This window comes from Palaemon carinicauda, chromosome 37, assembly GCF_036898095.1.
Source record: "Palaemon carinicauda isolate YSFRI2023 chromosome 37, ASM3689809v2, whole genome shotgun sequence".
Classification (NCBI taxonomy): domain Eukaryota; kingdom Metazoa; phylum Arthropoda; class Malacostraca; order Decapoda; family Palaemonidae; genus Palaemon; species Palaemon carinicauda.
The window spans coordinates 40706310-40719530 of NC_090761.1; the positions used below are offsets into that span (position 1 = coordinate 40706310).

At 43.9% G+C, this 13221-nt stretch overlaps 1 protein-coding gene across 1 annotated transcript in view; it reads right to left on the reverse strand.

The window, feature by feature from the left end:
- LOC137629593 (serine-rich adhesin for platelets-like) overlaps positions 1-13221 on the reverse strand; it is a 178183-nt gene that overhangs the window by 78694 nt on the left and 86268 nt on the right. Inside the window, exon 8 of the mRNA XM_068361050.1 lies at positions 6207-6275. Coding sequence (XP_068217151.1) covers positions 6207-6275 — 69 coding nt within the window. The remainder of the gene's footprint in view (positions 1-6206; positions 6276-13221) is intronic.

Here is a 13221-nt window from a genome sequence, read left to right on the forward strand (position 1 = left end):
CAAGTTAAACAACCACGGCGACATCACACATCCCTGTCTCAGCCCCACTCTCACCGGAAACCAATCGCTCACTTCAATTTCCTATTCTAACACATGCTTTACTACCTTTGTAGAAACTTTTCACTGCTTGCAACAACCTTCCACCAACTCCATATAACCTCATCACATTCCACATTGCTTCCCTATCAACTCTATCATATGCTTTCTCCAGATCCATAAACGCAACATACACCTCCTTACCTTTTGCTAAATATTTCTCGCATATCTGCCTACTGTAAAAATCTGATTCATACAATCCCTACCTCTTCTAAAACCACCCTGTACTTCCAAGATTGCATTCTCTGTTTTATCCTTAATCCTATTAATCAGTACTCTACCATACACTTTTCCAACTACACTCAACAAACTAATACCTCTGAATTACAACACTCATGCACATCTCCCTTACCCTTATATAGTGGTACAATACATGCACAGACCCCAATCTACTGGTACCATTGACAACACAAAACACACATTAAACAATCTCACCAACCATTCAAGTACAGTCACACCCCCTTCCTTCAACATCTCAGCTTTCACACCATCCATACCAGATGCTTTTCCTACTCTCGTTTCATCTAGTGCTCTCCTCACTTCCTCTATTGTAATCTCTCTCTCATTCTCATCTCCCATCACTGGCACCTCAACACCTGGAACAGCAATTATATCTGCCTCCCTATCCTCCTCAACATTCAGCAAACTTTCAAAATATTCCGCCCACCTTTTCCTTGCCTCCTCTCCTTTTAACCAACCTTCCATTTCCATCTTTCACTGTCTCTTCAATTCTTGCGCCGGCCTTCCTTACTCTCTTCACTTCTTTCCAAAACTTCTTCTTATTCTCTTCATATGACTGACCCAGTCCCTGACCCCACCTCAGGTCAGCTGCCCTCTTTGCCTCACGTACCTTGCGCTTTACTTCCACCTTTTTCTCTCTATATTTTTCATACTTCTCTATACTATTACAGTGAACCCTCGTTTATCGCGGTAGATAGGTTCCAGACCCGGCCGCGATAGGTGAAAATCCGCGAAGTAGTGACACCATATTTACCTATTTATTTAACATGTATATTCGGACTTTTAAAACCTTCCCTTGTACGTAGTACTGTTAACAAACTACCCTTTAATGTACAGAACACTTAATGCATGTACTACAGTACCCTAAACTAAAACAGGCACAAATATTAAAGGCGACTTTATATCATGCGTTTCCTAAACACGCCAAAAAGCACGATAAAAAAATGGCAATCAATGTTTTGTTTACGTTTCTCTGTTCATAATGAAGAAACAAACGCATTTACACATCCGTGGATAGGTTAGTTTTTGCATCGATTATATTGATTATTCAGTACAGTATGTTGATTTTGTTATTACCAATGGTTTACTTAATTTTTCTTAGGACTTCCATATGAAATGTTTTTCTTTATGACGCCGCCTGAAACGACGGCGTCATAAAGTACGCTCAGTAAAACAAACTAAGGAATTTAACGAGCATGATGAAAGTGATAAATAATGATATTACAGTAAAAGCTTTTATAAAATATGTTATTACAAATATTTACCGTATCTATATAAAATCATACATACGTAGCAAAGCAGGAAAACAATCTACGAGAGAGAGAGAGAGAGAGAGAGAGAGAGAGAGAGAGAGAGTTGTTTTACATACGTAAATGTAAATTTTAAACAAAAAAAAATAGCCCCATTTCATATAAAATAGATTACAAATATTTTACTTTATCATATTACAGTAGTCTGTATAATACTGTAAAGTTCAGTACAGTATGTTGTTGTTATAGTCGTGGCGATGAAATTCTCACGAAACAAAAACACGCCATTTGATTACAACAGCTGATTCATTCTCTCTCTCTCTCTCTCTCTCCTCTCCCCTCTCTCTCTCTCTCTCTCTCTCTCTCTCTCTTCGTGTTATACAATACTTACATTTAGATGAAGAAACTAAAATTAGTTTTCTTAGTGTCAATTAAATACGAAACGAAAAAATTAGGCCGAGTCTACACCCATTTCAATCATAGCTAAAAATACGGCATCCGATTTCATCAGCAAACCACTATTTTTTGGGAAAAATCTTTTTATTCTAGAAAATTGCCACTCTTTAAATAGATAATTGCACATTAAGAAAGTGTGTACTTTTGTTTTTAAAATTTCGGGTGTGTTTTAAAAATCGAGTATTGTTGACTTCTTTTTGTTTTACTTTTGGCTGTGATTAGATCAGCTGTCATCTAGCTGCCCGCTCTTGAGTGTGTACGAATACACTAACAAAGTATCGTTTATAACCATTTCTTAACTTATTCAAACCGTCTACAGTATACAGTTGATATTACATAAGCACCAATGTGTTATAACCTATCAATTTTTTTGTTTATTACATTTAAAACCCCCCCTCTACCTCTCTCTCTCTCTCTACCTATCTCTCTCTCTCTCTACCTCTACCTCTCTCTCTCTACCTATCTCTCTCTCTCTCTCTCTCTACCTCTACCTCTCTCTCTCTCTACCTCTACCTCTCTCTCTCTACCTCTACCTCTCTCTCTCTGTGGGCTACTTTTCACTACCTCCCATTCCTTACCTCTCTCTATCTCTCTAACAAATGATAACTTTGTTGCTCCTCAAAGTTTCATTTATATTGAAAATCAATCATGATTCAATTTTCCTTACTTTCTCCAATCTCGCACCATCGGTCACATCGCGGATTTTTCGAAATTTCTGGAAAATCCGCGATATATGTATATACATGGGTTATGAAAAAAATCCGCGAAGTGGTGAATCCGCGATGGTCGAACCGCGAAGTAGCGAGGGTTCACTGTACTCTGCAGCCATTCTTCAAAAGCCCCTCTTTTTCTCTTCCACTTTTACCTTCACTCCTTCATTCCACCATTCACTGCCCTTCCTCATGCTGCCTCCAACAACCTTCTTGCCACATACATCACTTGCAATCCCAACAAAATTTTCTTTTGCTAACTTCCACTCCTCCTCTAAATTACCAGTTTCTCTTACTCTCACCTCGTCATATGCCATTTTCAACCTTTCCTGATATTTACTTTTTACCCCCGGTTTTATTAGCTCTTCAACCCTTACTAGCTCCCTTTTAACATCCCCCTACTCTATTCCCCCACTCTTTTGCTACAACTAATTTTCCTTCTACCAAAAAATGATCAGACATACCGTTAGCCATACCCCTAAACACGTGCACGTCTTTCAATCTTCCAAACATTCTTTTAGTTATCAACACATAATCCATTAATGCCCTTTCTATATATATATATATATATATATATATATATATATATATATATATATATATATATATATATATATATATATATATATATTATATATATATATATATATATATACTATATATATATATCTATATATATATATATATATATATATATATATATATATATATATATATATATATATATATATATATATAAAATTCGAGAGGTGGTCTATGACCTTGCAAATCCCCGCTGAACTTTTTGGCTCTTCTCCTAACATCCCTGGTGTTGATAAACTGCCTTTTCGCTTGGGGACGAGCTCTTGAAGTTCATTAGAGGTAACACCTCAGTGCTCACACCGGTCATAGAAGTAATTGATCTGAATCATCATTATATCACAAAGATTCGCAATCCGGAAGGGCTCAAATCTGGGATACATTGCTGCCGGATTCTGGGTCTAGAGACACCCTCATGAACGAAGTATAGTATTACTTGTTCCCAGCCCTACGAATGGGAGACATTGATGTCGTAAGAAAGGGAGTGCCGTTCATAATTCTTCTGGCTGAGGCCAGGCCAAGCAGGAAGGTTGTCTTAAGTGTCTGGTGAAGATCTGATGTCTGGCACAGCGGGCACCTAGGGTGCTCCTCCTGGGATAGCAGTACACAGCCATGTTCCCCGGAGGCGATCCAACTTCTGGCTGAAGGCAGGTACATTCAAGATTAAGAATGAGGACTTAAGTAATTCCGAGTGGTAGCCTTTGATCGTTGAGACTGCAAGGAGTCTCCTCCATGAGGTGTCAACGGAATTGCTATCCCTGAAGTAGTGGAGTCGAAAGGAGCGAACCTTCCTCTGCCTCCATAACACACCACTGCCCGCATTGTCATGTAGACGCCGCTTGATGATTCTTGTGATAACCAGACATCTTTTCCGCAACAGGTTGTGCAAGGCCTCTCTTCGAGAGGTGATGCTGGATGACTTGGCCATATGAAGTTTATATGGAAATCTAAGGCTAAAGGAATAAACTACTAGTGTGGTCATCTGTGAAGATCATGACGTGAAGGGGGTGGGGGTCCCTCAACACCTCTGATAACAGATGTCGACGGTACAGAAACCCTTCTGCCTGGTGCTGCATCGGAGCTAAGAGGTCATCAAGTCTTAGATGCCCTTCCCTATAGAGAAATATTACGAGGTTAACAAGAGGACAAGAGGGGGGAGGAGAACACGTCAACATCTATGCTGTCCCCCGATTGTTGGAAACGCTCTTGCTAAGTGCTTGGGGCAAAGGTACTGACGAGTCGTACATCAGAAGCATGTTGATCAGAGATGTGGCGGACAGGTGTCCTGTTGGTGAAGCCCATAAGGTCGGGACTCTGTTGGGTACTTGATGATTAAAAGACCACTCAGAGATGACTATCTGAGTTACTTTATTCAGATTGTCCACAAAATCATCTCCTTCGTCTGGCTAAGCTGGGCTGAAAGGGCAGTGAGTTGGCTTTATCCACCTTACATTTCCCCAACTAGTTGACATAGATACCTTCTTGATTGTTTGAATATAAGCCACTTCCGTGGTGTCGTCCCTCATCAAAACCATGGAGTGTTCTGAAAGGAGCTGTTGGGACTGCTTGAGTGATGGAATTGCTGGAGGGCCAGAAAAATTGTCCTCATTCCAATCAGTTTATATGAGTCTGTGGGTCTATGATGCCACCTGGGCCCTAATCCACCCCCCCCCCCTTTTTCTTTAGATACATCTGTGAAGAGCATCAATTATGGGGGGAAGGAGAGGTATGATCTAATCCCCCCCCAACCCCTTGAGAAGGTTAGAATATGATGCTCACCCATTGGTCACCCAGCACTCCAAGGAAGACAGATAGGTGGCCTTATCTGACGAAGTAACCGCTGTTCCGGTAGCAAGTCTAGTAGAAAAAAGGGGCTTACTACCTTCTTCAGTCTCTATTCTGCACTCAGAAGGAAAGACTTTTCTTAGTCTGATGTCTAGTAGCTTCCTAGGAATACCAGTTTTGTGTTGACTGCAGGGATGACTTCTTGAGATTTTTACCACAACCCTTAAATCGTGACAAGAAACTCAAGAAGCCTGACAGTGTTAGAGATAGGATGTACTCGAGTCTAGAAGAATGAGCCTAAACAGACGAATTTTGTTTCCGTGAGTCCCGATTGACACAAGGGAGAAATTCTCAGTGCAGAACGGAGGTGTGGAAATGATGAAATAACGCCCCTAACCTGGTATTGTCGATCATATAGGATGATTCTTAATTACTTTCTTGAAGAATGGATTACCTGGAATCTTGTGGTAAGCATCCCTATCCCAGTGTTGTCAACAGCAATTTCAGGCGGTCACATATCCCAGTATTGACCAGAACCAACATTGCTAAGTTCACTGATCGGAGGAGAAGCGGTGTTTTCAACATGGTATGGACGCTAAACCTTGAAGTTCTTGGATCTGATGGTTTGTCTGCTGTCTCCATCCTGAACAAAGTGGTATGGTCGCTAACCCATGAAGTTCTCGGGTCTGATGGTTTGTCTGCTGTCTCCATCCTGAACAAAGTGGTATGGAGGCTAACCCATGAAGTTCTCGTGTCTGATGGTTTGTCTACTGTCTCCATCCAGAACAAAGTTTGTTGAGTAAACTTGTTCAGGAAGGAGAGGTCAAATACTGTACTGGCATCTAGACTCCAGGTGACATAAGGGATCCAGGTTTTCTTTTCTTCTAATTTGAAAACATTATTAGGGACTTGTGCCTGAGCAAAAATAGGCTATATAAAAGCATTGGATTTGTAAAAGCAATGGATTTGCAATTTAACAATAAATTTTAACTCTTATGATTAACAATTTTATCAAAATATAAAATCTATATACACTTTTGAAGAGAAGTTCATTTGATTTACCTGGATTTAGCTTCAATGCTAGACTTACTTGTAGTTTAGGTAGAGAAAAGGTAAGTCCAAAATGCATCTTTGGTCGAGGTGTATCCTGTCTTGAGATCTGTTGAGAAAAAAATTCAATATCAAATTACTGATGATCAAGTAAAAATGTATATCCTAATAGTAATACTCCATGACAAAAACCAATACGGTAGAAAAAGGATAAATTTTCATAATCTAAACAGGTGGCTGGTGCCTTAGCCAACCTACTACCTATAAAACTCTAAGTATAGGCTAGAGAGATAACATCGTCTTATTTTCTGAAAAACCTACTTCATAAGAAAGAGCTTGTACTTCACCATTGTGTCTTTAGGATACTAATGCAGATTGGGAAAAGTGTCTTAGTTGTGAGATCACAATTCAAAAGATCTTCCAAAGGTTCAAAATAAAAACCTTTCAAATATTGCAAAACTATATCAGGAATCTAAGAAATCACTCTGATTACAGGAGGTTTTTCAATATTAAAAACCTAATTACGATACGTCCACAATAATAATTGAAACATAAATACATTGAAGGGATAATAGATTAAAATCTAATGTAAAGAGAGGGTGATGATTTATGTACATTTTTGCTGTGAGAGAGAGAGAGAGAGAGAGAGAGAGAGAGAGAGAGAGAGAGAGAGAGAGAGAGAGAGAGAGATTTAAAAATTATACAGTAGTTAATTCTTTTTAATTATTACTTTATTTCTACTTTTTTATTATCTTAATAAATCTAAAGCTTACAAAACCTATAATGACTATTTAAAAAAAATAATTGAATTATGAAAATTATGACAAATTTGGAAACATTGTATTTTTTTCCAAGGATACAAACCTTTAGCTATTTATATGGGTATTACTTTCGGCGAAGCTGAAAGAACGAGCCATTAGAAAAGTAGTGAGGGTTAACTAGTCATCCCGCTAGTTAGCATGGGGTGGGGGGTAGTAAGTACCTATCTCGTTCACACACCGGTGATTATACTTCTTTGCTTGATGGTAGGACTTCAAGGGGGCTGGGTTGACAGGCAAGTTTGAATAAATAGCTAAAGGTTTGTATCGTTCGGAAAAATACAAATTGTTTCCAAATTTGTCATTTGTCCCGTAACTGGTATACAAACCTACGCTATTTATACGGGTGTGACTCACCCCTTTGGAGGGTGGACATCCCTGCCATTCTGGCTTTTTGGCTTTGCCTGGGGATTCCTCTTTTATGTGTGTGAAGCACTAAAAGAAGGAAACCTTAACACCTCGCTAACCTTGCTATGCAAGCTCTGCGGCCTACTCAAGCTGTGTGTATGAAGAAACTAGCAATGTGACTGTCAAGGTAAAGAGTCATCTGAAGTCACCAAGACATTCCCAATACCACCTCGCCAGGGTATGGGGACGCAACAGTATTGACACAATACTGGGATACACAGGGGAGCAATGGTTTACCTGCAGTGGTTTGAGATCAGCTATGTAGAGGACTCTGGATGCTGATTTCCCCAAGAGAGGGGAGGATGAAGAAAACAAAAGAACCAGTCACTCCTATACATTTATTCAGAATAAAACCTGGGTAACCAATGCCTCAACCTTCTGCTACTTGTTCAATAAGGAGCTTGAGGTACTAAACCAGCTGTTGTGCAGCCACCACAAGACCGATAAGGAACGTATTGGTCACGTCTTGCAAGTAGTGGACGGTAAATATTGTCTGTCGTTTACACACCACCTTATAGACCCTGACCCACAGAGTAGTTACGTCTGAAGGCCAGAGATGTAGTGAAGCCCCTGAAGTCATGAGCTCTGGGTCCACGTGAAGGAGGGTCCTGGTTCAGTGCTACGTCAATGACTTTGCGAATTCACGCTGAAATCGTGTTCTTAGTTTCCCTCCTCTTGGTCCTCCCTGTGCTGACGAAAAGCAAAGGCACCTGAGAAGGAGCTGCTGCTGTTCCTTTGAGGCAGCACCTCAACCACCTTACTGGGCAAAATAACAGATGATCTGAGTCATCGGTTACAGAATGAAGACTCGAAATCCGAAAGGAGTTGAATCTACGATCCGCTACTCTCGGATTCTGAGTCTTGGCTACGAACTCAGGAACAAAGTCGAAGCTTACCTCTCCGGATCTCCTTGAATGGGCGAAGTAGTACAAGAGACCATGAAGTTCGCTGACTCTCTTGGCCAAGGCCAAGGCGAGCAGGAACACCGTTTTCCAAGTGACGTGGCGATCTGTTGCCTGGCGTAATGGTTCATAGGGTGGCCCCTTAAGGGACCGAAGCACCTGAACCAAGTTCCATGGAGAAGGTCTAACTTCCGAATGAAGACAAGTAAAGTTCGTAACTCCGTATTAGGAGCAAAACATTCAGCAAAGAGGAAATGTCTACTCCGTTCAGTCTAAAGGCAAGACTCAAGGCTGAGCGATGGCCTTTTACTGCCGAGACTGAAAGGAGAATTTCCTCTCGCAGATTTACGAAGGACTCCCCTATTGCTGAAGTAGTGGCATCGAGTAGAGATACCCCTTCCACGACACCAACCACAGAAGAAATTCCACTTCTCATGGTAGACTGCTGCTGATGACTTTCGCAGGTGACACAAATTGCGAAAAGCCTCTCTGAGAGAGGAGATGCTGGATAGTCTCCAGGCGTGAAGTTGAAGCTAGGCTACTGCTTTGTAGAAAATGTTGGCATGTGGTTGTCTGAGAAAATTGTTGGGGAGGAAGTTCTCTCAGAAGCTCCGTCAGGAGTTACAGAAGGTCTGTGAACCATTCTGCGTAATGCCATAGAGGAGCTATGAGGGTCACTGAGAGATTGACCAATGTTCTGCACTTGTTGAGTAAATTTCTCATCAGGCAGAACAAAGGGAAACATGTAAACGTCGTTGTTGTCCCACCATTGCTGGAATGCATCTTGCCAGAGAGCCTTGGGGTACTGTACAAGACTAGAGAGCAGTGCAACGGGAGCCTGAAGTTCAGGGCTATTGCGAACAGATCCTCAGTTGGAGAACCCCAAAAAGTTAGGACTTTGTTGGCTACTAGATGATCCAAAGACAATTTGGAACCCACTATCTGAGTCGCTCTGCACAAGTTGTTGGCAATCACATTCCTTTTTCCCGAAGTGAAGCGAGGAGATAGTAATACCGAATGGACTTCCGCACTAGATGGGATAGGGGCTGCAAAAAAGTACCACCTTGCTTGTTGATGTAAGCCACTACTGTGGAGTTGTCACTCATCACCAACACTGAGTGGCCCACCAGGAACTGATGGCACTGTTGAAGGGTCAGAAAGGTGGCCCTCATTTCCAAGAGATTGATGTGTTGGGACTTTTCTATCTCTAACAAAAGGCCTGAGGTCGTGTGGTGCAGCATGTGGCGCCCCCTTCCTTCTTTTGATGTATCTATGAAGAGTAACAAATCCGAGGGAGGACGAGAAGGTTGACGCCCTTTAGCAGATTCTCGTCTACCACCCACCATTCGAGGTCCGTCCGTTTCTTTGATTCCATGGCAATCAAGATGTCCGGGAAATTGAAGGCCTGATTCCAGGTGGACTTCAGCCGCTGCTGGAGAGATCGAATCTTGAGGCGGCCGTTGAGAACTAAACGGGTCAGAGAAGATGGGTTCCCAAGAAGACATAGCCACCTCTGGGCTGGGAGCTCTTCTCGTTTGAGAAAAGGTCTCGCGACCTTCCTCAGCCTCACTACCCTGTCGTCTGATGGAAAGGCTTTGTGGAGGCTGGTGTCTATTACCATTCCTAGGTATACCAGTTGTTGAGAGGGAAGCAGGTGTGACTTCTTAAGGTTTACCATGACCCCCAGATCTTGGCAAAGCCTCAGAAGCTTGTCTCGGTGCTGAAGTAGGGTTACCACCGAGTCTGCTTGGATCAGTCAGTCGTACAAATAACGGAGGATACGGATGCCGATCCTGTGAGCCCAAGATGACACTAGGGCTAACACATATGAAGACCTGAGGAGCTGTGGAAAAACCAAAGCACAGCACCTTGAACTAGTATTCCTTGTCGTCTAGACTGAATCAGAGGTACTTCCTTGAAAATGGATGGATTGGGATCTGGAAGTACGCATCCTTTAGCCCCGGTGTGTGCACAAAGTCCTGTGGTCTTACCACTTGTCTGACCATGTCTGCGGTCTCCATTCTGAACGAGGTCTGTTTGACAAATTTGTTCAGAGCAGAAAGGTCAATGACTGGTCTCCAGCCTACAGACGCCTTTTTCACAAGACTCGACTAAAGAAGCCTGGGGAGTCGTTGAGGACCTCCTGGAGAGCACCCTTCTCTAACATGGTATGGACTTCAGCCCGAAGAGCCTGCCCTCTGCGGATCCCATTACAAAGGAGCTTATCAATACGGGACTCTTGATCAGTAGAGGGAGAGATGGTGTGAACGGGACGCGATACCCTGTCCGGATCACAGAGGCCGTCCAGGGTTTGGCCCTGTGCTGCTTCCACCTCGTCCAATAGTGCTGAAGGCATCCTCCTACTAGGCAAGCAGGGAGGATCGCCTATCCTAGTGTCGACAGTCGCAGCCGCCTCCTCTAGGATACCTTCCTCCATGTGAGAACTTGGGGACTTTCCCGTCCTTGTCAGGAAAGGGCTTCTCAGACACCCCTTTCCCTTGGTTGTAGTCCTATTCAAAGCACGTTTTGTCTGGCTGGTCTTAGAGAGAGCTGGTGGTTTAAGGGGCCTGGATATTAGGGCCCTATGGAGGAGAGTGTCATGGTGAGACTTCATCTCTCTGCTGTCTGTTCTACATCTCCCAGCTTGACCAAAGAGGATCCCTCCAGAGAAGAATTCCAGAGCCTCGTGATCTCAACATGGGGAATCTGACAATGGAAATGCTCTACTACTGAATTCCTGCACCGCAGGATGATGTTAGACCACAAGTTTATAACTTGCTGAGAGAGGAACTTGATAGTCGGAGTGCCCGACAGCAAAGTCTTCATCGCCTTTCTGGTGCCTTCTTTAGCAAAATGTTTGGTCTGCACCAGGTTCCCCAGTAACCCAAACAAAGGTCAAGCCATGAAGGAAGTAGACTGCATGGCATAATTCACAACTTTCTCCTGGTTCAGGATCTCCGTAGTCGAGAATGAGACTTGAAGCCCAGAAAGTCTCTCCAGAGAAATTCCCTTTGTCACTCTAAGGAATGCTGTAGAGGATGGGCCGGGAGGAGTTTCAAGGACGAGCCTGAACGAAGTGCGGAAACCTTCCATCTGGCACTCTTCAGCCCCTGAGATCAGGGCAAAGCAGCACTGGACTTGAAGGGCTTCTGAGTGCCAAAGAATGCCCTCTTGTGGAGGCAACACTGGATCTGCCAATCCATTGAGGAACCTAATACAGGCTAGAACCGGCCAGAAGGCATGTTCTGACTCTCTCTGTTCCACTTTGTTAGGACTAACGGCAAGGTCGTCATCCACCCACAAGACTGAATCTCGGGGTGGGTCGTGGTCGTTGTGATGGCTGGATGATGTCCTGACCCACTCTGTGGGCCTAGAAATTCTCGACGAGGATTTCAGAACCATCTTTGAATCCTTTGATTCCCTCTAGGAGGGAAGAATGTCTCCAGAACAGAAGGTCTCACAGGAAGAACATTCTGCTGGCTGTCCCAAGGCTGGATTCCTCCACGGATCCCGATGCTGTTGCTCTGCCATCGTGCAGGGCCTCCTTGCTGGGGGAGGATCGAAGAGAATCTGACAGGGACTCTTCCCAAGTAAGGGCCTCTGATGAAGGTGATGAGCGAGACCTAGGAGAGCGAGGAGGGGATAAACCAGCATGTTTGCACTTCTTGGAAGGTCTGGTATGGGTCAACTTGACCCCGGTCAAAGGTATTCGTTCCAGACACCTCTCTTCCTCTTCAAGGGGGACGAAACTGTGGAGGTTTGCCTTGGTAGGGCAGATGAAGGTTCTTCCTGGGAAGCGAAAGTTCCGAGGGGCAAGAAGACGGCAGTTCCAAAGGAAAGGCATGAATAACTTCCCTAACCAGGGCGCTAAACCAGGGCTGTTGTCCGATGGTGGCACTGTCCGTGAGATCCCTTAAAAAAGAAGGAGGAATGCTACAATGGATGATGAAGCAGGTAGCTGCAACCTGACCTCTTTCGTCTCCGTGGACTCCTTTCGAGGGGTAGGGAGCTTGGGAATCTTGAACTCCTGCTGCTTGACCTTTTCCCCCCTCCCTGGTGAGCATGATGTTCTGCACTTATGAGGAGGGGAGGGGGGGGTGATGGCAAACGATGGAGAGAAGCCTTATCCTTCCTAGAAGGAGCTGAAGTTCAAGGAGACGAAGGTCTGACCACCTGTCTACTTCTCGTCTTAAGATGTTCCTCCGAACGCTGGTGAACAGGAGACTGATGTCGCAATTACTCTGATAAGACGTGCTCGTGCAAAGAAGCTGTCGTTCCGCTGGTCTCTTTGGAGATAGAGATGAAACATGATGAGCCGGATGCCGATGGGTCAGCAATCGGCAATGAATTGGTGAACAGTGAGTTGGCAAGCGGTGAGATGGCAAACAGCGCCTGGAAGATCGGTGACGAGTGCAGTCTTACTCTCCTCTGAAGAGGAGTGATGAGTCATCGGCGTGAGCTGAGGGTCAACGAGAAACCAAAGATTGTTGGGGAACTGGTGAAGGCTGGCGAACAGGAATGTCAGCAACCAGGGCCCGACGAATAGGAGGGTGATGAGTTGGCAAATAGGCGATCGGCAAGCAGGTGAAGAGTGAGCAGGTGATCAGGAAGCTGGTGAAGAGTGAGCAACCGATCAGCGAGCAGGCAATAGGCGAGTAGGTGAAGAGTGAGCAGACGATCGACGATCAGGTGAATTACGAGCAGGCAAATGATGAACAGACGATTGGTTAGCAGGTGAGCAATGAGCTGGCGAATGGCGAGCATGAGAACAGCGTCTAGTAGATTGACGAGTCAGAGATGGGCGAGTTGAAGATTGGTAAGCAGCTGACTGATAATCTACACTAGGGCGGTCACCATCAGAAGAGGATCATGAACGAAACTTCATCGGCGAGCAGGAGAATCCAGGGGAATGGACGAAGGATGAAAA